At 41.6% G+C, this 18462-nt stretch overlaps 4 protein-coding genes across 6 annotated transcripts; 1 reads left to right on the top strand and 3 right to left on the bottom strand.

The window, feature by feature from the left end:
* Nucleotides 1-3255: 3255 nt before the first annotated feature.
* On the bottom strand, nucleotides 3256-6366 carry echs1 (enoyl CoA hydratase, short chain, 1, mitochondrial). Its single transcript, XM_052079543.1, has 8 exons — nucleotides 6170-6366; nucleotides 5457-5654; nucleotides 5243-5370; nucleotides 4987-5086; nucleotides 4349-4453; nucleotides 3977-4096; nucleotides 3821-3888; nucleotides 3256-3725 (listed from the first exon to the last, which is right to left on the bottom strand). Exons 1-8 carry the CDS (start codon nucleotides 6261-6263, stop codon nucleotides 3660-3662), a joined length of 879 nt encoding a protein of 292 aa, XP_051935503.1. The 5' UTR covers nucleotides 6264-6366; the 3' UTR covers nucleotides 3256-3659.
* A 358-nt stretch (nucleotides 6367-6724) lies between these two features.
* Nucleotides 6725-8433, top strand: sprn (shadow of prion protein). Of its 2 annotated transcripts, none has more exons than XM_052079554.1 (2): nucleotides 6725-6931; nucleotides 7790-8433. In XM_052079554.1, the coding sequence occupies exon 2, from the start codon at nucleotides 7790-7792 to the stop codon at nucleotides 8252-8254; it is 465 nt and encodes a 154-aa protein (XP_051935514.1). In that variant the 5' UTR covers nucleotides 6725-6931; the 3' UTR covers nucleotides 8255-8433. The 2 variants fall into 2 exon arrangements, with proteins under 2 accessions (XP_051935514.1, XP_051935513.1); XM_052079553.1 differs by having other exon boundaries at nucleotides 6931-7070.
* A 689-nt stretch (nucleotides 8434-9122) lies between these two features.
* mtg1 (mitochondrial ribosome-associated GTPase 1) lies at nucleotides 9123-12354 on the bottom strand. Of its 2 annotated transcripts, XM_052079538.1 has the most exons (11): nucleotides 11987-12354; nucleotides 11825-11889; nucleotides 11646-11750; nucleotides 11323-11409; nucleotides 11169-11225; nucleotides 10951-11041; nucleotides 10817-10878; nucleotides 10639-10735; nucleotides 10259-10340; nucleotides 10056-10168; nucleotides 9123-9285 (listed from the first exon to the last, which is right to left on the bottom strand). In XM_052079538.1, the coding sequence occupies exons 1-11, from the start codon at nucleotides 12087-12089 to the stop codon at nucleotides 9188-9190; spliced, it is 960 nt and encodes a 319-aa protein (XP_051935498.1). In that variant the 5' UTR covers nucleotides 12090-12354; the 3' UTR covers nucleotides 9123-9187. The 2 variants fall into 2 exon arrangements, with proteins under 2 accessions (XP_051935498.1, XP_051935499.1); XM_052079539.1 differs by lacking the exon at nucleotides 11323-11409.
* A 134-nt stretch (nucleotides 12355-12488) lies between these two features.
* paox (polyamine oxidase) lies at nucleotides 12489-17969 on the bottom strand. Its single transcript, XM_052079523.1, has 10 exons — nucleotides 17741-17969; nucleotides 15773-15949; nucleotides 15568-15695; nucleotides 15321-15502; nucleotides 14848-15029; nucleotides 14593-14762; nucleotides 14270-14355; nucleotides 13625-13737; nucleotides 13293-13447; nucleotides 12489-13220 (listed from the first exon to the last, which is right to left on the bottom strand). Exons 1-10 carry the CDS (start codon nucleotides 17892-17894, stop codon nucleotides 13065-13067), a joined length of 1503 nt encoding a protein of 500 aa, XP_051935483.1. The 5' UTR covers nucleotides 17895-17969; the 3' UTR covers nucleotides 12489-13064.
* Between the last annotated feature and the right edge of the window lie 493 nt (nucleotides 17970-18462).

Genomic DNA, 18462 nt, shown 5'->3' with positions numbered 1-18462 from the left:
TTTTTTATGTGGGTCAAATATGGATCATGAAAGATGTGGCTTAGTTGAGGGTGAATTCAGGCTGATATCAGGAACCTGTTCTGGCCCAGGGTCGGGCCGGAGTAGGGCAAGATATGGTTTTACAACGCGGCTCAGATCTGGGCCGAATGCGGCCCACATCATGGATGCCAGACGTGGGCCACTGCAGGACCGTCATTCATTGAGGTATGTGGGCCGAGTGTGTGTGCCGTGTCTGCCCCAGAGCTGGGCCAGACCAATTTTGCTGACTGGGTAAGCTACTGTATCCCTGTGTTGTACTTTAGGTCTAATAGTGGAGGCCCGTGTGATGTTTTAAGGAAAATAAATCATTTCTGACAGCAGAGCAGGGCTGTTAAAAGACAGAAGGCAGTGGTGGACACTAAAGTAGAATACATAGGGTGAAAGTCGGGGGGAATACAAGAGAGAGTGTGGTTCACTTGCAGGAGAGGAACAATCCCACCCCCAGGAGCCCCTCCCAAATCACCCAGCGCGGACCCATGCTGCGCTCTTTCTTTAGGAGTTCTTTAAATGAGTTTATCACGCCACGAGGGTCCGCGCTGCCTCGGTGTTACGTTTTGGTCCTCATTGTGCGCTTGGAGAAGCTCAATTGAGTCGACATTTATTATTTTGACCTCTCTCCAGCCCTCAAAGGGGGACGCTTCTTTTCTGAACCTTCGGTTGACGCAGACTTTATTGTGCGCCCCGCGAAGAGCGGAGACAAGTTTCTTTCGTATTGAAAACTTTTGTTCCAAGAGAACGGCGAGAAAGCCAGCTCTACGGGAGAATATTGAATGAAAAATAAAAATCAATTAGGCCATGGCCTTGAGGGCGAGATACGTGTGAACATCAAAGAGTGCATAAAAAATGGGGGGGGGGGGTTACTTTCTGGGAGTTCATTTTGGACCCTAAAGAGCTACACGAATTGCTTGCATATTTGGACTCATTTTGTAATTTGGAAAAACTGTTTGTAATTGTTTTATTTTCAGTTAACGAAGTCACGCAAGATTCTTTCTAAAACGATGTTTAAACACTGAACACTTTATAAATATACATTTATATATCGCCAACCCAATGGCAAGATTGGCCAACTATTTTTAAAGATTTTCCAAAAACAAGTTCAGCAGTCCAGTTGCAGCAGTTAAAGTTATAATGTTTATGCATTAAAGACAATTGCAAGCATGTTTTATGGACATTGTGACCATTATGGTCTCATATTAATTCCAGTATAGAATAGCATTTAAGACACTTAAAAAAAAGAGTATAGGTTTAAAAAAATGCGTGTTTTTTTGCCACTGCATTTTCTTTTGCCTGACACTTTGACTGCATGTCACTTCCCTCTAGTGGCGAACCACCGACAGTTACTACATTGTACGAGTCATTTAAAAGTACCGGTAAACATTTCTATGGAATTTTTCAAAAATAGGTTTTGAGAGAGACTACAATTAGAATTACATCAAAACACACAGTAGCAAAATTGTGTAAAGGAAGTGAGAACATTCTGCCCCCGTGCTTGTGTTCTTCCCACACTACTCCACTTCCTCTCACATTCCAAAAATATGCACACTAGGTTCATTAAAGATTTGTCTTTGCGCGCAGGTGTGAATGAGTGCGTTTGGCTGCGCACAAGTAAAAAGTATAACTCGCCTGCCGTCCAAAGTCACGTGGGGAATCCACCGGCTCAACCACCCGAGACCCTCTGCGCTATCAAGAAAGCATGGATATGGAAATACTTGTGATTCACTAGTAAACAGTAGGGATGTGAATCTCAGCACTGAAGACGATTCGATACACATCACGATCCACTGCCAGCGATGCGATACTTAAACGATACATGGAATTTTCTGGCGATACGATGCGATACGATTCACCGTCGTCACGATGCGATACGATTCGATACACATTAAGTTCAAATCAATGCGATCCGATACGATACAATGCAATTTGTTGCGATATTGTGCAATTAAACATGATGCAAATAAGGAAAGAAAAAAAGCTTTTAAAAAGATGGAATTCAGTATGGTATTACAAAAAGGATACCACTTTATTCCTTATAAAGAGTAGAACTTGTAAAAGAACTTATTTAAGCCCTTTCACAATTGGGTTTTGTGCAAAGAAAATGTAAACAATTTGGCACCTGAGACTCACAGCTGTTGCTATAGTGTAAACACAAACAGACTATTCTCACTGAGTGTCTTACATGAAATATAATAATAATATATATATGTATATGAATCTCTAGCGCAAGATGTCCACCCATCCACTGTAAGTGCAACTCTGCGCACTGTTCAGCGACACAGTAATCTCACTTCTCACTTTGTTGTACACATCGGGAATATGTTTGTAAGTGAACACAGACCTGTCTGGTATTTTATACCTGGGTTCCAAAACGTGCACGAGCTGTCTGAAACTCTCGTTGTCCACCACGCTAAGGCTGTTGATCTTTGCATATGAAATAAGCAGTGATCTTAGTTATAGCCATTGCGCGGTCACAGTGAGTTGCAAGGAGACTCCCAAAATAAGAGGCATTTTTTTTTCTGATCCTGACCTGGTTTACCAAGAGTTTCTCCGGTGTCCGACGAGGAACTGGGCGTGGAAGCGGGGGAGCGGGAGGGAAACTTGTCGGTGATGTGGTGCCATAGTTTTAAGTGGGTCTGCATGTTGGTGGTGTTGCCGTTGTATGGCTTCTTGGTACGGCATTCTCTGCAAATTACAAATGTTTTATCAAGCTTTCCGTCTTTTTTTTCGAAGCCGAAGTATTTCCAAACATAGGATTTGAATGTTGCGGGTGCATTAAATATAATAGATTCCTCGCTGCTGCTTGCGCTAACTTCCATGTTTCGCTAGTTGTGTACCGTCCGTATTCAACACAAAACGCAAAACAATGATGGTGCATTCATTGCGCCTAGGAAAGGGCAAATAGGTGACGTTTAACATGAATAAAACGGTTGCTAGAATCGGATTTTACCGATACCCACCAAATGCATCGTGATGAATCGCGATTTCACCCGTCAAAACGGTTGCTAGAATCGGATTTTACCGATTATTTTCCACACCCCTAATACCCATCAATGCATCGTGATGAATCGCGATTTCACCCGTCAATCGCATCGTACCCAGTGAATGAGCCGATGCACTCGGATCGCGGACGTGCGCATCGATGTATCGATTAATATCGCTTATTTTCCACACCCCTAGTAAACAGCATTCATTTTATTCAGACCAGCAATAAAACAGACATCAATTCATCTGATTTATTTGCAAAATGTACGTACAGAAAGAAGAAACTTCAGACAAAAGGCAGACTAATGCTGACTGTGAAAAAATGCTTTAAGCGATTCCGGTGATTACCCAAAAGTGGGGGGAAAAAATCACATTGTGCATTCAATCATTCAAATTCGAATGCAAGCCTTAAGAATAAGGCACTCATTGAAATTGAGACGGTCAACCCCATTGTCCCTTTTTGCAAGATGCACAAGACCGGTTTGCTTTGTTCACTCATGATTGTATTTCATGATGGTATATTATTGGAATATCATATTTGTTGACTGATTGGCTGGGTAAAAATTACACTGGGCAAATGCCACGCAGCGAGGCAAAACATCTTCCACATTCCATTGCTACCATTCAACTTGATTAGCATATCACTTGTCCTGAAAATTGGCCTTTCTCTTCTCCACAAATGCAGTCATGCCCTCCTTGCGATCTTCCTAGAAATCAACAGCACAAACGTAATGTAATGCAATGCAATGCAAAGCAAGACTCCATGCTTATGAAAGTGGACCGTGCAGGCGTGCCATATTACCGTTGCAAACGTTGCGTGGAATAAACGCTTTTCCATATGATTTCCTTCGGCCAAAGTCATCTCAAAGGCTGAAAGTGCGTAAGGAGGAAAATGACATGAATTTCAACTTCATTTGATTACAATGCGTGCTACAAGTTTCACTTCACGTGGCCTGACCTGCATTAACTGCCTCTTTGGCCATGGCGGACACCAGTTTGGAATTGGCAGCAATTTTCTCGCCGCATTTTACCGCTTCGGACACCAGCTGGTCCACGGGGAAAATTTTACTCACCAAACCTGCGCATGGCAACACAAAGGTCGAATGATTAATGAGAATGGATGGAAATAAATAGGAGCCTAATGTGTCGAACAGTGATTGTGAAAATATGTAGCGTGGCTCAAAAGCTGGGAATTGCTGATTTAGAAGCAAACGGCACACTTATGGAAATACTCATGGTTAAAACTTGGGTTTGTTTCAGGACTGAAGTTGGGAAAAGTGTTTGCATGTTAAGCAGATTATTGCTCTAAAGTAGCACACTGTTGTCGTACCTGACTGCTTGGCTTCTTGGGCATTAATTTTATCTCCGGTCAGCACCATTTCCATGGCCAGAGACTTGCCCACCGCACGGGTCAGACGCTGGGTACCGCCAGCCCCTACAAGGAGACGAGACATGATGGTAAATGTGGCTCCGATGGATTTTAAGTCAAAGTGGAGTCTAATGTAGGGCACCGATATTGATAAGCTTGTATCGATACTACTACTCTTAACGACACTGCTTATCGATCAGGTGCCTTAATGGGATTCAGATCGGCATTTTTTGTTTTAATAAATGTACTTGTCTCGCAACTCCAATGACAATGTACATAAACAAATCAAATTATTTGAACAAATCACTAAATACTGTTAAACCTGATAGAAACAATTATTTAGTTTAAAATAAGGCTTGTGTAGAGCAACAAGGTTAGAACATGTAGTTGGGCTGCCAAAATGCATGTCTGTGAGGTGAGATGCTTATTTTCTGTTTGTTGAGTTTGCTTGTGTTTTCCCCTGACAATGAAATGATTGATTGCACTTGTGACAACGTGCACTGAGGCAGCGACGTCATCCTCAGTCCCTCTCCAAACCCTTGAAGGACTTTATATGAACTGAAAATGAGGAATGGCACAAGGTGTGGACACAGTCATACCAGGGATGGTCCCCAGCAGGATCTCTGGTTGGCCAAATTGTGCCTTCTCTCCAGCGTAGATGATGTCACACATCATCGCCAACTCGCAGCCTCCTCCCAACTGAAACCGTGAAGAAAATTAGGCCTAAACATGCATTAACATCATCCTCTAAGGATAAGGATCTAATAAGTGTTGACAAGTATGTTTGAACATTATATTAGCCATATTAGGCTCTATATTGCTGTAACGTGGACCTTGCAAAACAGAGACACTCACAGCAAATCCATTGACAGCAGCAATCACGGGCTTCTTCACAGTGGACACTCTGTTCCAATGAGCCAGAAAGTTCCCACTGAAACACTTCTGGAAAGTTTGATTCTGCATTTCTTTTATGTCCGCTCCAGCTAAACAAGACAGAAAAGATGAGCCATGTTGCATCTTAGTTCAGAGCTTGGCAACAACATTTCATATTCTTAATATTCCCCCTCACCTGCAAACGCTCTGTCGCTGCCGGTGATGACGATGGCCCCCACGTCTCTGTCGCTCTCAAGGGCATCCAAGGCCTCACCCATCTCCTTCATCAAGCCATCACATAACGCATTAAGAGCTTTAGGTCGATTCAACTGGATGAAACCCACATTTTTCTTCTCCCCTCGCTTCTCCACCAGAATATACTCATATTGGACACCTGCAGGGAGGGCAAACAGTGATTATTTACAGTAGTATTTATAACAAAACAAAAACTTAGCAGTCTCCTCCAAAGGGATTGGAATGGCAAGGTCAATTCCTTTGTTTTCGTAGTACACTGAAGACATTTAGGTTTCAGATCAAAATATGATTATGAGACAAAGGTTCAGAATTCCATATATATATATATATATATATATATATATGAGTTTTTGTGTTTGCTTGCCTTGGCTCAATAAAGGTTAATTAACAAACACTGCATTAGATGAAGTTTCATACGTGTCATAATGTAAGTGATGATACGTGCACAGCCACCGTCACCACTCACTACTATCGTAAAATAACAATAAATAACGTTGCTATGTTGACATCGGATACAGGGACACAATGCAACCTGTGCACTAATAATAGCTTTCTACTTCATAGCTGAGTGCAACGAAAAGTAGTTTACAGAGTTAGTGACGTAGCTATACTTGACATTGAAGAACGAAACGCAGTCGTGTCTTCAACACTGACCAGAGCTGCACAGACGGGCGGCGGCCGAGACCAAGGTGGGTGCAACACGGTTCGGTTTCAGTAGTGCAGCAGCATTTCTGCAGACAAACGCCATGGCCTACCCAAACAGGGGTGCTTGGCTGTAAATTTGTGACTACAAGCAACGCTGTACAGTGTTCCTGCTACGTTTCTTCTTCGTGGTGAAACAGCGGTTCAGGATCAAATGTAGCATAGCTTTACCGCCAGCTAGCGTACGTTGGTGTTATTACTATATTGACACAGCGAGATAATTAGCACGATAATTACTTATTTCGCTACATACCTATTCATTTAGTCAGCTAGATGGATAGATAAATATAGATGCATAGTATATGATGTGGTGAATAGACATTAAGAATTCGATGAACTGGCTCGAGGCTATCACATACATTAACTATAACCTGACCGTAGGTTGGCTTGGAATTCTACGTCAAGCTGGCTGCCATCTCGTATGTGGCAAAATGGCGCGATGGGCGAAGATGCCTCATTTATTTCTATCAGTGTAATCATGAGTTGATACACTTTTCATACCATGTAGGTTGTCGTTTTAAGTTCAATGCATCGAGTGGCAGTATATTTACTGCGCAGATACGACCAATATGACAGACACGCTGACGTGTAGCTGCAACGCGCCTACCCGCGTTTGCTCGTTCCCGCGCTGACATCCACATGAACGCGCACCAGCATCCCCGTGACCATTTTGACCACCTTTCTTCTTTGTGTTGAAGATAAACAAGAATCAAGGTAGGCACCAACCATCAGGATGCGATGATTATTATGGAATGGGAGCATCTCGATTACATGAAGGCTACAAAAACCTAGTAGGCTTATTAGCAGGGTGGGATGAAGATGCATAATGATACACTGGAAAATATGGCGTGAGGTCTGTACATATTGCCCGATTCACCAAGCTTATATTAATTACCATTGCATTCTCTCATGATCAATCATGTGCATTAATCCCAAACTATTTCTACATTTTTGTATCTTTTGTATACAGTTCATTTGTGGTGTGGCATAACCCCTAATTTCTCTAGCATGTTTATTTGAAGGAAATAACTAGAGTAAAATCTATTGTTTTGATTTAACCAATGTGCACAGTGCAGCAGCTTTCGACAGCATCATTGTATTTGACATTGATGTTGGACAATGCTGAGAGAATGGATACCACATTTTTTTTCTAGAACTAAAATGCAAAATAGTTTACACAGAGAATTTGGTTTTTTTCATGTTATAACAACTGTCATTTCCAAAATAATGGACTTGTTTTGTTTACACCTGAGGAGATTTGCTTCATGTACAGCACTTTGTATACAGTGGTGGTTATTTTAAAGTGCTCTACAAATACAGCTGAGTTGAGAATATGTAAAACATGACGTGAGACTAACTTGCAATAACAATAAATTATCTCAAGTCACTTTCCATACTGTTCCTCAGGGCTCCACATCTGAATAACATTAATTATTACTCATGCCACTGGGAATCACAGTAAGATAATTTCTGAATTATGTAAACAAACTAGGAAGTCCTTTTATAAAATGTTAATGAGCCCCTGCATCACATCTCAGTAAAATGTTCTTCTATGGTTGCCATCCTGCACAGATGAACCAGGTGCTCGCAACCTGCTGGATGTTCCTCCTGCTCTCCACCTTCTTGTGTGAGCCTGTGCTTTGTAAAGGGGGGCGTGGGGGGTCCCGGGGCTCATCCAGAGGCTCGTCCAGAGGCTCCCCTGCCCGCAACTCCATTGGGGGCTCGTACCGCGGAGCGGGTGGTTACGGCGGTCCGCGGTCTCGGTTCAGGGCAGTGGGCCGGACGTCCCCAGTGCGTGTTGCCGCCGCTGCGGCTGCTGGGGCTGCAGTGGCCCTGACCGCGGATAAATGGTACGCATCTGCTTACCGCCGCAGCAACGCCGACTCTGATGAGGAGCTGGATTATTACAACAGGACCGGTTACTTTGATGCCCATATGTCTGGCTCCACAGTGGGAACATCCTTCTGCCAAATGTTCTCTATCACCATGGCAACACTGTCCTCCAACTTTATACTTTTGTGGGACTACATGTTGTAATGAGCTGTTAAGGAGAAATGCGCTGGACCTGATCAATGCAGGACAGGCTGGAAGCAACTGGAAAGACCGGCGGGAAAACATATTCGTGATCACAAAGCAAACAATGCACTGTTTACTTAAACCTAAAATGCACTAACTCATTTGCACCAGCTTGAGTGTTGTGGACCAAACGGGTTGAACACATAGATCAAGCCTGAAGAATACATAAAGATAAAAAATCCATTAGAATATGCATCTCCTTAGCATTATAGCATCATTGCCTAAGTAATTTTTTTAAACACTTTCAGAAAACAAATGAGGCTATTCCTCCACAGGGTCAACTATATTTTCATTCTCAAATGTTGGTTTAGTGTTTGTGTGTCTTATTATTGGCCATAGGCTTGTTGACTCAATGACAGATTGGAAAGGAATCCAAGATATTTTAATATAATGGTGTCATACGCTGACTCCACCCTGGAATTCAACCGAGTGACTGTTTACGAGGTTCGGCAGGTGCTGCTGTTAACAACAGAGTTCAAAATTCAAAGTCTTTGAGCGGAGATCATGGCCATTATGACCCATTTTTCACAGGAAATGAGAGGCTTTGTTTTTTGGGGGATGACAAGTTGGGGCATGGTGTCATATTAGAGGGGCAGACACTATTGGGGGAAATTCAGTATATTTGTGAGTCAGGTATAAAGATGTGGTGCTGATCAAAACAGGTTTTCATGTATTCCCAAAGATTCCTCCTCTTGCTAACCTTATCTATGTAACACTTGTGTGCGGTACAGAATACCTTTGTTATCTGTCTCAATGCAAATAAATAAGTTTAAACCAACTCCAGACATGTGCCTTTTTCATTCTAAAAGCAAGACACATTCAAACTAAATCATGCATGATGCATTTTACTTACAATGTATAAATATACAGGTGCATCCATTAGAATGAGTCCTTCTAGTCCAGAATCACTTGGCCCAGCTCACCTTTCCTAAAAGCTCGGATGAAAATGTACGCTGCTGCTGCGTAGTTCGGAATGGTGATGTTGACATTGCCTAAAGAAGAATAAAAACTGTTAGCATTCAGTGGCGCATCTTAATGTTTCTGGTATTTGCTTTGTATCTCTTCAAAGAAACTTGGATCACAGAAATAATAAAGATTTTTTTTCTTTGCAGATAATATTAAATTACCTTATTTGTCAAAACATGTACAGTATGTAAACATAATCCCTATCAAAACGATAAGAAAGAGAATCATAATTGTATTTTATTTTCTTCACATGCAAAGCAGTAAGAATCGCGTGGCGTCTCAACACTTGGGTCTATCATCACCATTGTCGTCACTTGCAATGAAGGCTAGAGAACCTTATTCCATTTGCTTTTTTACAGTGGTTAAATTCTTTTTAGAGAAGATAGGTGGATAAGGCACCCACGATGTCGCATTAACACTGTTGAAATGTGTTTGACTAATTCTGTAATAATATTAACGTGGTTAACTTCAAATTCCACCTGCATGACAGCTACAAATCTTGAAATGTTAATTCAAATATTCTTGGAGAGTTCAAATTTAATGTAAGGTGTTGTAGATTATTGTGATACTGGATGGCCAAAATCAAATCCAGCATTCATTCATGCATCGATTGTTTACTGGACAATCCAAATAACACACTGATAATATGAGCGATGACGTATTGATCTCCTTGCACTTGTTTTATGACATATCTTTTAATCCTAAAAAAAGCCCTTTGATAAAACTATTCTTCAACGCACTTTAACATTCTGTTTCTGGTTGCCAATATTTGGTTGTAAGTGGTGTTCTCTCTCACCCACTCCAGTGATGGCTGTGACACGCTGAGTCTTCCTGAGCTTCACAGCGATGTGCTTGAGGACATGTTGGATGTCATCGCTAGGCTCTTGCAGGTCGTATTTTTCAACGTAACTGCACACAAACGCAACGAAATGGACCAATGGAGACCTAAAATAGCAACACTGATCGTGTAACGTTGGCTCACACACACGCAATCGCTACCTGAAATTTCCAAGCCGGTTCAGAGAATAGAGCAAGTAGTCAGCGATGATATCCTCACCCACTAAATGGTCCAGGATAGTTCCTTGAGAGAGACAAGAGAAACATTTATTCCAAAACAGCTCAATTAAGCAGTGGTTCAGCACAGTTCCCCAACATGTACAGAACCACAGATCTTTTTACACTGGAAAAATCTCAGAGCACACACAATTGGATGATTTTAATCTATCTGCCCATTTCTAAATCGGTGGCAAACATACACATGAATAAAGCTTAACATTATTTTTCGGAAACGGATTTTGGTGAAAATGGAATGAGGGGGTGTAGGTGGACTGGATCATTTCTGCTGGGAATCACTAAATTAGCTTGTTTCGCTTGCTCACCACATAACGCTAGTTTCATGCCCGTCTCGACACTCTCTATGTTTGGGGGCAAGACACCTGGTGTGTCCAACAGGTGCATCATGGGACGTTCACACACCTGAGAATGACATATACCATTATATATAATGAAGAACAACAATAACAAAAACACATTCAAAACAATACACACACCACTGACCTGAATCTTAGTAAGGACAGCTCGAGTTATACCAGGCTCTCCACCTACTGGAGATGCACGGCCTGAACGGGACATCTCATTTATTGGTGTTGGTCGTAATAAAGACAGCCGAAAGTATCGAAAAGAAACTGTACCTTTTTTCAAATGTGTCCTTCTGAGGGAGTTGATAAGTGATGATTTTCCAACATTGGGCACTCCAATCACCATCAGGCAATAATTATGATTCTGGAATAATGTACATTTGCATGTCTCTATCAAAATGAGGCATGTACGACTCCATGTGACACTTTGAATTCAGTATCCTTCTTGTATGAGGTTGTGAGTGTCTTTGCCCGTTTTATTCGGTGTGTACCTCTTCTCTGTGAAAACGGCACGACTTTGTCATCATCTCCAGAACTGTCGGCACCAACTGTACAAAAAAGTGAGAGGACGATGGCTTTTAATAAATACGATCATTAATGAAGGCCAGTAATCAAATTTATTGGCCATTCAGGGAAAACGCATGCCTTGGTAACGTTGTTGTCTCTTTGCTTTAAACAGTTAGTGAAAAGAACATTCTTTACGCCACTTCTATCAAGCTCCTTCAGGATCCTCTGCAGAGAGAAAACAAAATGACAAATTATACACTGTATAAATGAAACTACACGAAAGAACATCTCGAATTGAAAAATTCCTTCATTTCACAAGTTCTTTAATAAACCACAAAAATAAATGAATCTCTCCACAATATTCTGCTTGATATCGATTCTGTCCTGCAGACACTGATGGGGAATGAATCCAAGTGAGTGTTGTGCTTTATTTATTAGGGTTCCATGACTTCAAACAGCACCTGTTTGTTTGACAGGTCAGCCAAGTCCATCTTGTTGAGAACAAGCAGATGTGGTTTGACGTCTAGAGTCTCCTGAAACACAGGGTTTCTTCCGGACAAGGGGATGTACTCAATGTTAAAGATGTTTTATCGTAGTAGTTTGAGCACGAACTAACACGCAGCGTCTCCAAAAAGGATATTCTAGCATCGTGTATTTCTATGATGCAGTCCACACTCTTCAGACTGGCTCTCATCCTCTTCAGCCCTGACCACAGTCAAAAAGAGAAGTCACCTCACTACAAATCCGTGTTCAGTGTAGAATGCATTTATTTAATGTCAATTACTACTTGACTTGCAGTCACCTTTAGCCATGTGTCCGGGGAACCAGTGAGCCACTTCCCGTCCTCCAAAGTCGAATGCGTTTCGAAACTTGGCGACATCGCAAAGTGACCGGTACAATTTCATGGCCTTGGTAAATATGTATGTAACTTTTAAAGGTCACATCTGTGCCTCAGTCGATATTTCTCCCACTCACGATTTATAAATAAATAAATAGACATGCTGCGCACCACTATTTACACGCCGACTCAGAACTAAAAACTTTAAAATGGTTCCGCTTTTCCTTCCCGTTTGAATCGAGGCATGTGCAGCACCGTGTACATTAAATAACCAGCCCTGTACCACAAATACATTATGACTACCGTATTTTATGGACGCATATTTGCTGGGGTCTGGTGAAAATCAAACGTTTACAATGCCAACTAAATGAAGATGAAAATAAACTTTAAAAATGACGCAATAACTTAAAACAGAACACATTTTCTGTTGCTCCCATATTTCATGAGTGAAAAAGAATACAAAAAATCAGTTTTCATATTGGCTTTTTATTTTTGCAGGCTGAGGCACACTTATACAACAATGTTGCTGTCTAATCATTTTCTACAGCACTTATCCGTCATGGGGCCCACTGTACTGCAGCTTGTTGAGGCAAACTGTTGAAGCAGATACTAACCACTTGTCATTTATTTACGCAAGTGGAATGGGGCAGAATTTCATGTGAAACGGTTCAACACTGAACAACACTCTCACAAGTAAACAAACATTTAAATATTTTTTGTATAGTTGCATATTATGGATATAAGACTTCAAATACAATTTGAGTAACTTAAAGTGAGACTTGTATCTGCATGTAATTAATAACAATGTTTCATGTTAAATTGATGAGGATGGCAGGTAGGAATAAACTTTTATTTTTTTTTTGCATATCCCATTACTTTACAAGGTAATGTTTGTTGCTCTCCAAAACAGATAAACCCATTTCTCCTCATTTAGACAATTTAGCTGCTTTTTCTTTTAGGCAGCTTCTTTTCAAAGATAGCTAAACCTTGATCAAGATTAAAATCAAATTACATTGAAATAACTTTATCTTGCATAATTCTTTTAGAGCTTTGACTTGGTTGGTTGTGCAGACCGACCGGCAGAGGAGTAGTGAGCGAGGAGCCTGTCGGCTTCCCTCCAGCCAGTGAGAAGAGCTCCATGGACGGTGGAGAAGTAGGAGGGATGAGTCGCCTCTCCAGCAAACAACACTTGCAGTGGCTGGGAAGGACACACCAGACAAGTTCGTTATCTTGTTCTTTTTTTTTTTTTTAATGTTTAAAACGTCAGTACTTGTGAGAGCGTTTGCTTTGACGGCAGAGGCTCCATTAAATTCTCGATGTCCTGCGATGAGCAGCCTCTTGAAGGGTAACTGTATGATCCGCATGTCCAGGGGTCGTGAAACCATTGAGACCTCAAGATTTTCCGCGGAGTGATTATGGGATTACCTATGCGCGCACACGCGCGCACACACACACACACACACACACACACACACACACACACACACACACACACACACACACACACACACACACACACACACACACACACACACACACACAAAAACTAATTTTAAAAAAAGTCTGTCTTGAGCTGTAAAAGCATAAAAGACTAACATTCACCTGTAAACCTGCGGACAAGCTGGGTGATGGCATACATGAGCTCCTGCTCAGACAAAGTCTCCATATAATGTGATTCCTTCCCAGCGATCCAGCCACACAAAATATGGCCGTACCTGGAGGTGCAAAGACTTCTTTTCAACCCACCACACAAAACAAGCAATCACACCCTCTTCTGTTATCACTGCTGAAAGAAAAACATCCATCCATTCATTTGTGTATTGCTTTTGTTCATCGGGGTCACGGGTGAGTTGCCGCCTATCACAGCTGATTTGGCCGCCAGTCAATTGCAGGGCACATTTAGACAAACAAGCAATCATACTTCTCTTGACGCCAATGGAAAATTTCAAAGAACCCAACAAGCATGTTTTCGGAATGCAGTACACTGTGCATTTGTGTCAACATGTTGTTGTAACTTTCTGTATAAAAGGCAGGTGCCACTAAATACGGTTGCGCATGTTTGTATTTAATTGTTACTTCAATCCATCAAATTGGCTTTTGCTGAGAAATAATTGTTGAATTATTTTCAAGAAATGTGGTCCATAAATAGAGTGTCAAACCCTAAAAATGCAACCACACTTTTGTGCATGATCTCATTAAGATGAGCATAGGAATCCATAAATCGTGTGGAATTGTTGGACTACTGACCTTTCAGTGGGTTTTAGCACACTGAAGCCGATCAATTTCTTGATCCAGGATCTGGGAACATCCTCCACCTGGTCGACTATGGTGTCCTGAACAATGTGATGACCAACAACAGATGAAATTTTAGGGTGTAAAGATTAATCATCAATGATGGAGAGAAGGCACAACATAAGCAATAATTGTACATCATCACAACTCTGCCTTTACAAAGAGAATAGCATTAAACAATGATTCAACGATGTTGAGACATAGATTCACTTCAACGGTACTACTCATATAATAAATCCAAAGTAGCAACAAATCTCCATCTTCATTAATTCACTCACATCATCTTCCCACACCAAGTAGATGACCTCACAGTCCTCATCCCACCAGGGCGAATCAAATTCCACAAATATTTTATTGTTGGTGCCAAAGCCAAACCTCTGGATTGAGTGGATTTTGTGCAGAGGAAGTGGAGGACGGAACAGTGACGTATGGTGCTTCTTCAAGTAACCTGACCAAACAGAAGTAAGAACAGCTTGATGCAGTCGTGACTACAAGGGGGAGCAAATGACTTAAGTCCTGAAGTGTGATCATACCCAAAGGAACCGTAACGATCACATGATCAGCAGGCACCACCTTCCCGCCATGGCACTCCACGTTCACCTGTGAATCTCCCTTGTCAGAGTTATTCCAGTGGATGCAGCGAACCGGCTGGTTGTAGCTCACCACGCCAGCAGGCAACTCTGACATCAGGTTTCTTATTAGACCTTCATAACCTCTGAAATAAGACACACAATACAGAAATGGGATATGAGATGAATGTATGTGGATTGTATTTATTATTGCTACTTTCATTTACTTCCATTACAACAATTTACAGGATGTTTTTTTTGTTCTTTTCACACCGTAAAGTTTGAATACAGCTCTTGTACTTAATGTCATTAGAGTAGGAAAATGACTGTTTGGTATGTCCAAAGAAGTGTTATCTTTACTTATACCATTAACAGTTATTGAGGTATTGCATATGCACAGTCTGCATGTTTCATGTCGACGCAGTTGGACTACGGACCCTGGGAAGGTGCAGTCAAGTCCCGGTATTGATTTATAGAGGCCATTAGCACCCAAGCCAAGGTCATCCAAGGTGTGAGTACCACAAATGCAACACTCCACCTTCAGCAGGGTGGTGAACATGCACCGCTGCAAAGATCCTGCATTGTCTGCTTTCCACTTCTCCGCTGATCTCTGTATCACCTACAGCCAAACAAGAAAAAATGTTACAATCAAGTTCTGGTTGAACATGGATATGCTAGTCATACCTCTGCACGTATAAATTGGCCCACGCTGGGCCAGGGTTCTCCCCCCTCCAAAAATTGTGCACTCTCATGCAAAAGCTCTTTGAACAGCTCCACAGCAGGGGACACGTCGTCAAGGCTCAGTTTGCGACCTTTTCATTAGGAGAGTAGCACCACATGAGTTCATCACGTCTTATTTGGTTGAAAAAGAGGTTTTCTCAAGAGTGACCTGTGCTGGTGAAGACACTGGAGATCCAGGGAGGATGTGCTCCAACATCCATTGCCTGGTTCTCCGGGGTGAGCGCCTCTGGACTCAGCAGGCCATATTGCTGAGCCAAACAAAAGACCGGGTTCTCCTTTGATGGTCCATGGATCCAGTTGGCCCCGATCTCCACTATGCTATTACCTATACACAAAAGGTACGATTGGTCGGTTATTGTGAACTGCATCTTCCTCCAACATTCCAAAAATATAGATTAGGTACTGTGTATTTAAGACTATACATTTTCCATATGTATGAATGGTTTGTTGTTGGTAATGGAGTTTGCTTGGAGGGTTACTTTCACCAGCCCCAATGTGCAAATGAATAATTTATCTCATCAATTCAGAGGCTATAAAACAGGATGTATGCCACGCCCGGTAAATGATTCTATGCTGCTGATGATCTGTTGATTTTTCTCTCCTAGCAGGGCTGGATTTCAACAGCTATGCAAAATATGCTGCAAGTATGGTGTCCAATTTGATGTTAAGATACAAAGCCCAAAACAGTGCTAACATTTGCACCGCACAATGAGTCCAAGAGCTTGCATTTCCATCATTTTACCTGTAAGGGCAAATTGTTTCTCTCGTCTGCAAATATCTGGGACATGTCATTCATGTTCAAATTTCTAATGACGATTACGGTATATGTACAGACTGCGCTGCATGTTATATGGGCTAGCAGACACTGAATCTTATGTATTATTTTATATTCCGTTTGAATGCTTCTCAGAACTGATGCCAAGTCTTCGTTTATAATTACTGTGGAAACACTGGTATGGGTGCTTTTTTTTAAGTGTTTTGTATTTTTTCCCCCCTCTTATGAATGTATTTTATTTTTTTATTGTATGTAGGTTTTAAGTGTATATATATATATATATATATATATATATATATATATATATATATATATATATATATATATATATATATATATATATATATATATATATATATATATATATATATATATATATATATATATATATATATATATATATATATATATATATATATATATATATGCATGCCTGCGATTGGCTGGCAACCGATTCAGGGTGTCCCCCGCCTACTGCCCGAAGACATCTGGGATAGGCTCCAGCACCCCCGGCGACCCTAGTGAGGATCAAGCGGCTCGGAAGATGAATTTATGAATGAATATATATATGCACACACACACACACACACACACGCACACACACACACACACACACACACATAAAGATTTACGACAGGGGTGCCCAAACTTTTTGGATCGAAGATCTACTTTTTGATCAACTAACCTCACGGGATCTACCCTTACCGGCGCGCGCACACAAACACACACACAAATTTAAGATTTACCTGCTTTATTTTATTTTTTAAATATATTTTTTTGTGAAAATGAGACTGATTAGTGTGCAGTGTATATTAACACAAAAAATATATTACTAACATGTACAAAGACACACAAATGGTTGTTTGTTTTTTTTCTTCTCGACACTCCTCGGATCTACTTGGGACCTGTCTTAGATCTACCGGTAGATCAGGATCTACCTAATGGGCACCCCTGATTTACGATATATTTCACATCATGGCGTTACGTTATAAGGGCTAGTATGAGTTACTTTGAAGATTAAGAATTCGAATCTAACATACGCGTGTGAATGGCAGTTCGGTTATAAACTCGCAGCGGTACAAGACCTGCCAACAAGTTTTATCGTTGTACTGTACTTCCAGTTGTTCAGTCGAGTTGAATATTAACGCACAATAATAGGTGTTTTTTCATTCAACTATTTACTGTAGTTGCGCTGGACAAGGTTAGTGGAGTAAAACACTCGCATTAGGTCGCCCTCGTAGGGGTTCCGTCGTAAACTGAAGAGTCAGTACACTCGGTTCGTAACGAGATCCACAAAATGAACTCCGGGTCAAGAAAAACTGGGTTCCCTGTTGTACTCACCAAATTTGCCCGTTTTAATTCTCCCTCCGCTTCTTCCAGTCGCTTCAATTATCCTCACATGATTAAATCCTGCTTTAATAAGTCTGTGTGCTGCAGCTATCCCTGATATACCGCATCCGATGATGACTATTTTAGCCTCGGCGCCCAACGACATCTCTTACTTGACCGGTTTAACGCAGAAACAAAAAGGCTTCGTCAATTCACTGGACGTTGTTTTGCTTCCAAGCGCAAGTGACTGTGTCGTTCGCGAACGAGCCGGCTCTTAGAGGCCGGCTCTTTGAAGTGAATGATGGGAGCCGGCTCCTCATTGGGAGCCGAGAGGGGAGGGTTACAAACACACACACACGCACGCACCAACGCACGCACGCACGCACGCACGCACGCACGCACGCACACACACACACACACACACACACACACACACACACACACACACACACACACACACACACACACGCATGCACACTCACGCACGCACGCACAAAGACGAGACGAGAGAGCTAGTTAGTGGGAAAAAAACACGGTGGAAAGCGGAAAGGTGAGAAAATGGATAGGAAACGCAGTGAAATATGGACTCATTTCAATTTAATTGATAGTTCAAACGCAGCGTGTAGACTGTGCAAGGTTAAAATATCCCATAGATCAGGCTCCACAAATAACCTAAACAGGCACATCAGAAAAGTCCACCCATCAGTACAATTTGAAGAGAAGCAAGGGAACCA

Source organism: Hippocampus zosterae, chromosome 11, assembly GCF_025434085.1.
Source record: "Hippocampus zosterae strain Florida chromosome 11, ASM2543408v3, whole genome shotgun sequence".
NCBI lineage: Eukaryota > Metazoa > Chordata > Actinopteri > Syngnathiformes > Syngnathidae > Hippocampus > Hippocampus zosterae.
Note: the sequence above shows the minus strand (reverse complement) of the source record. Positions and strands in the feature narration are given on the sequence as shown.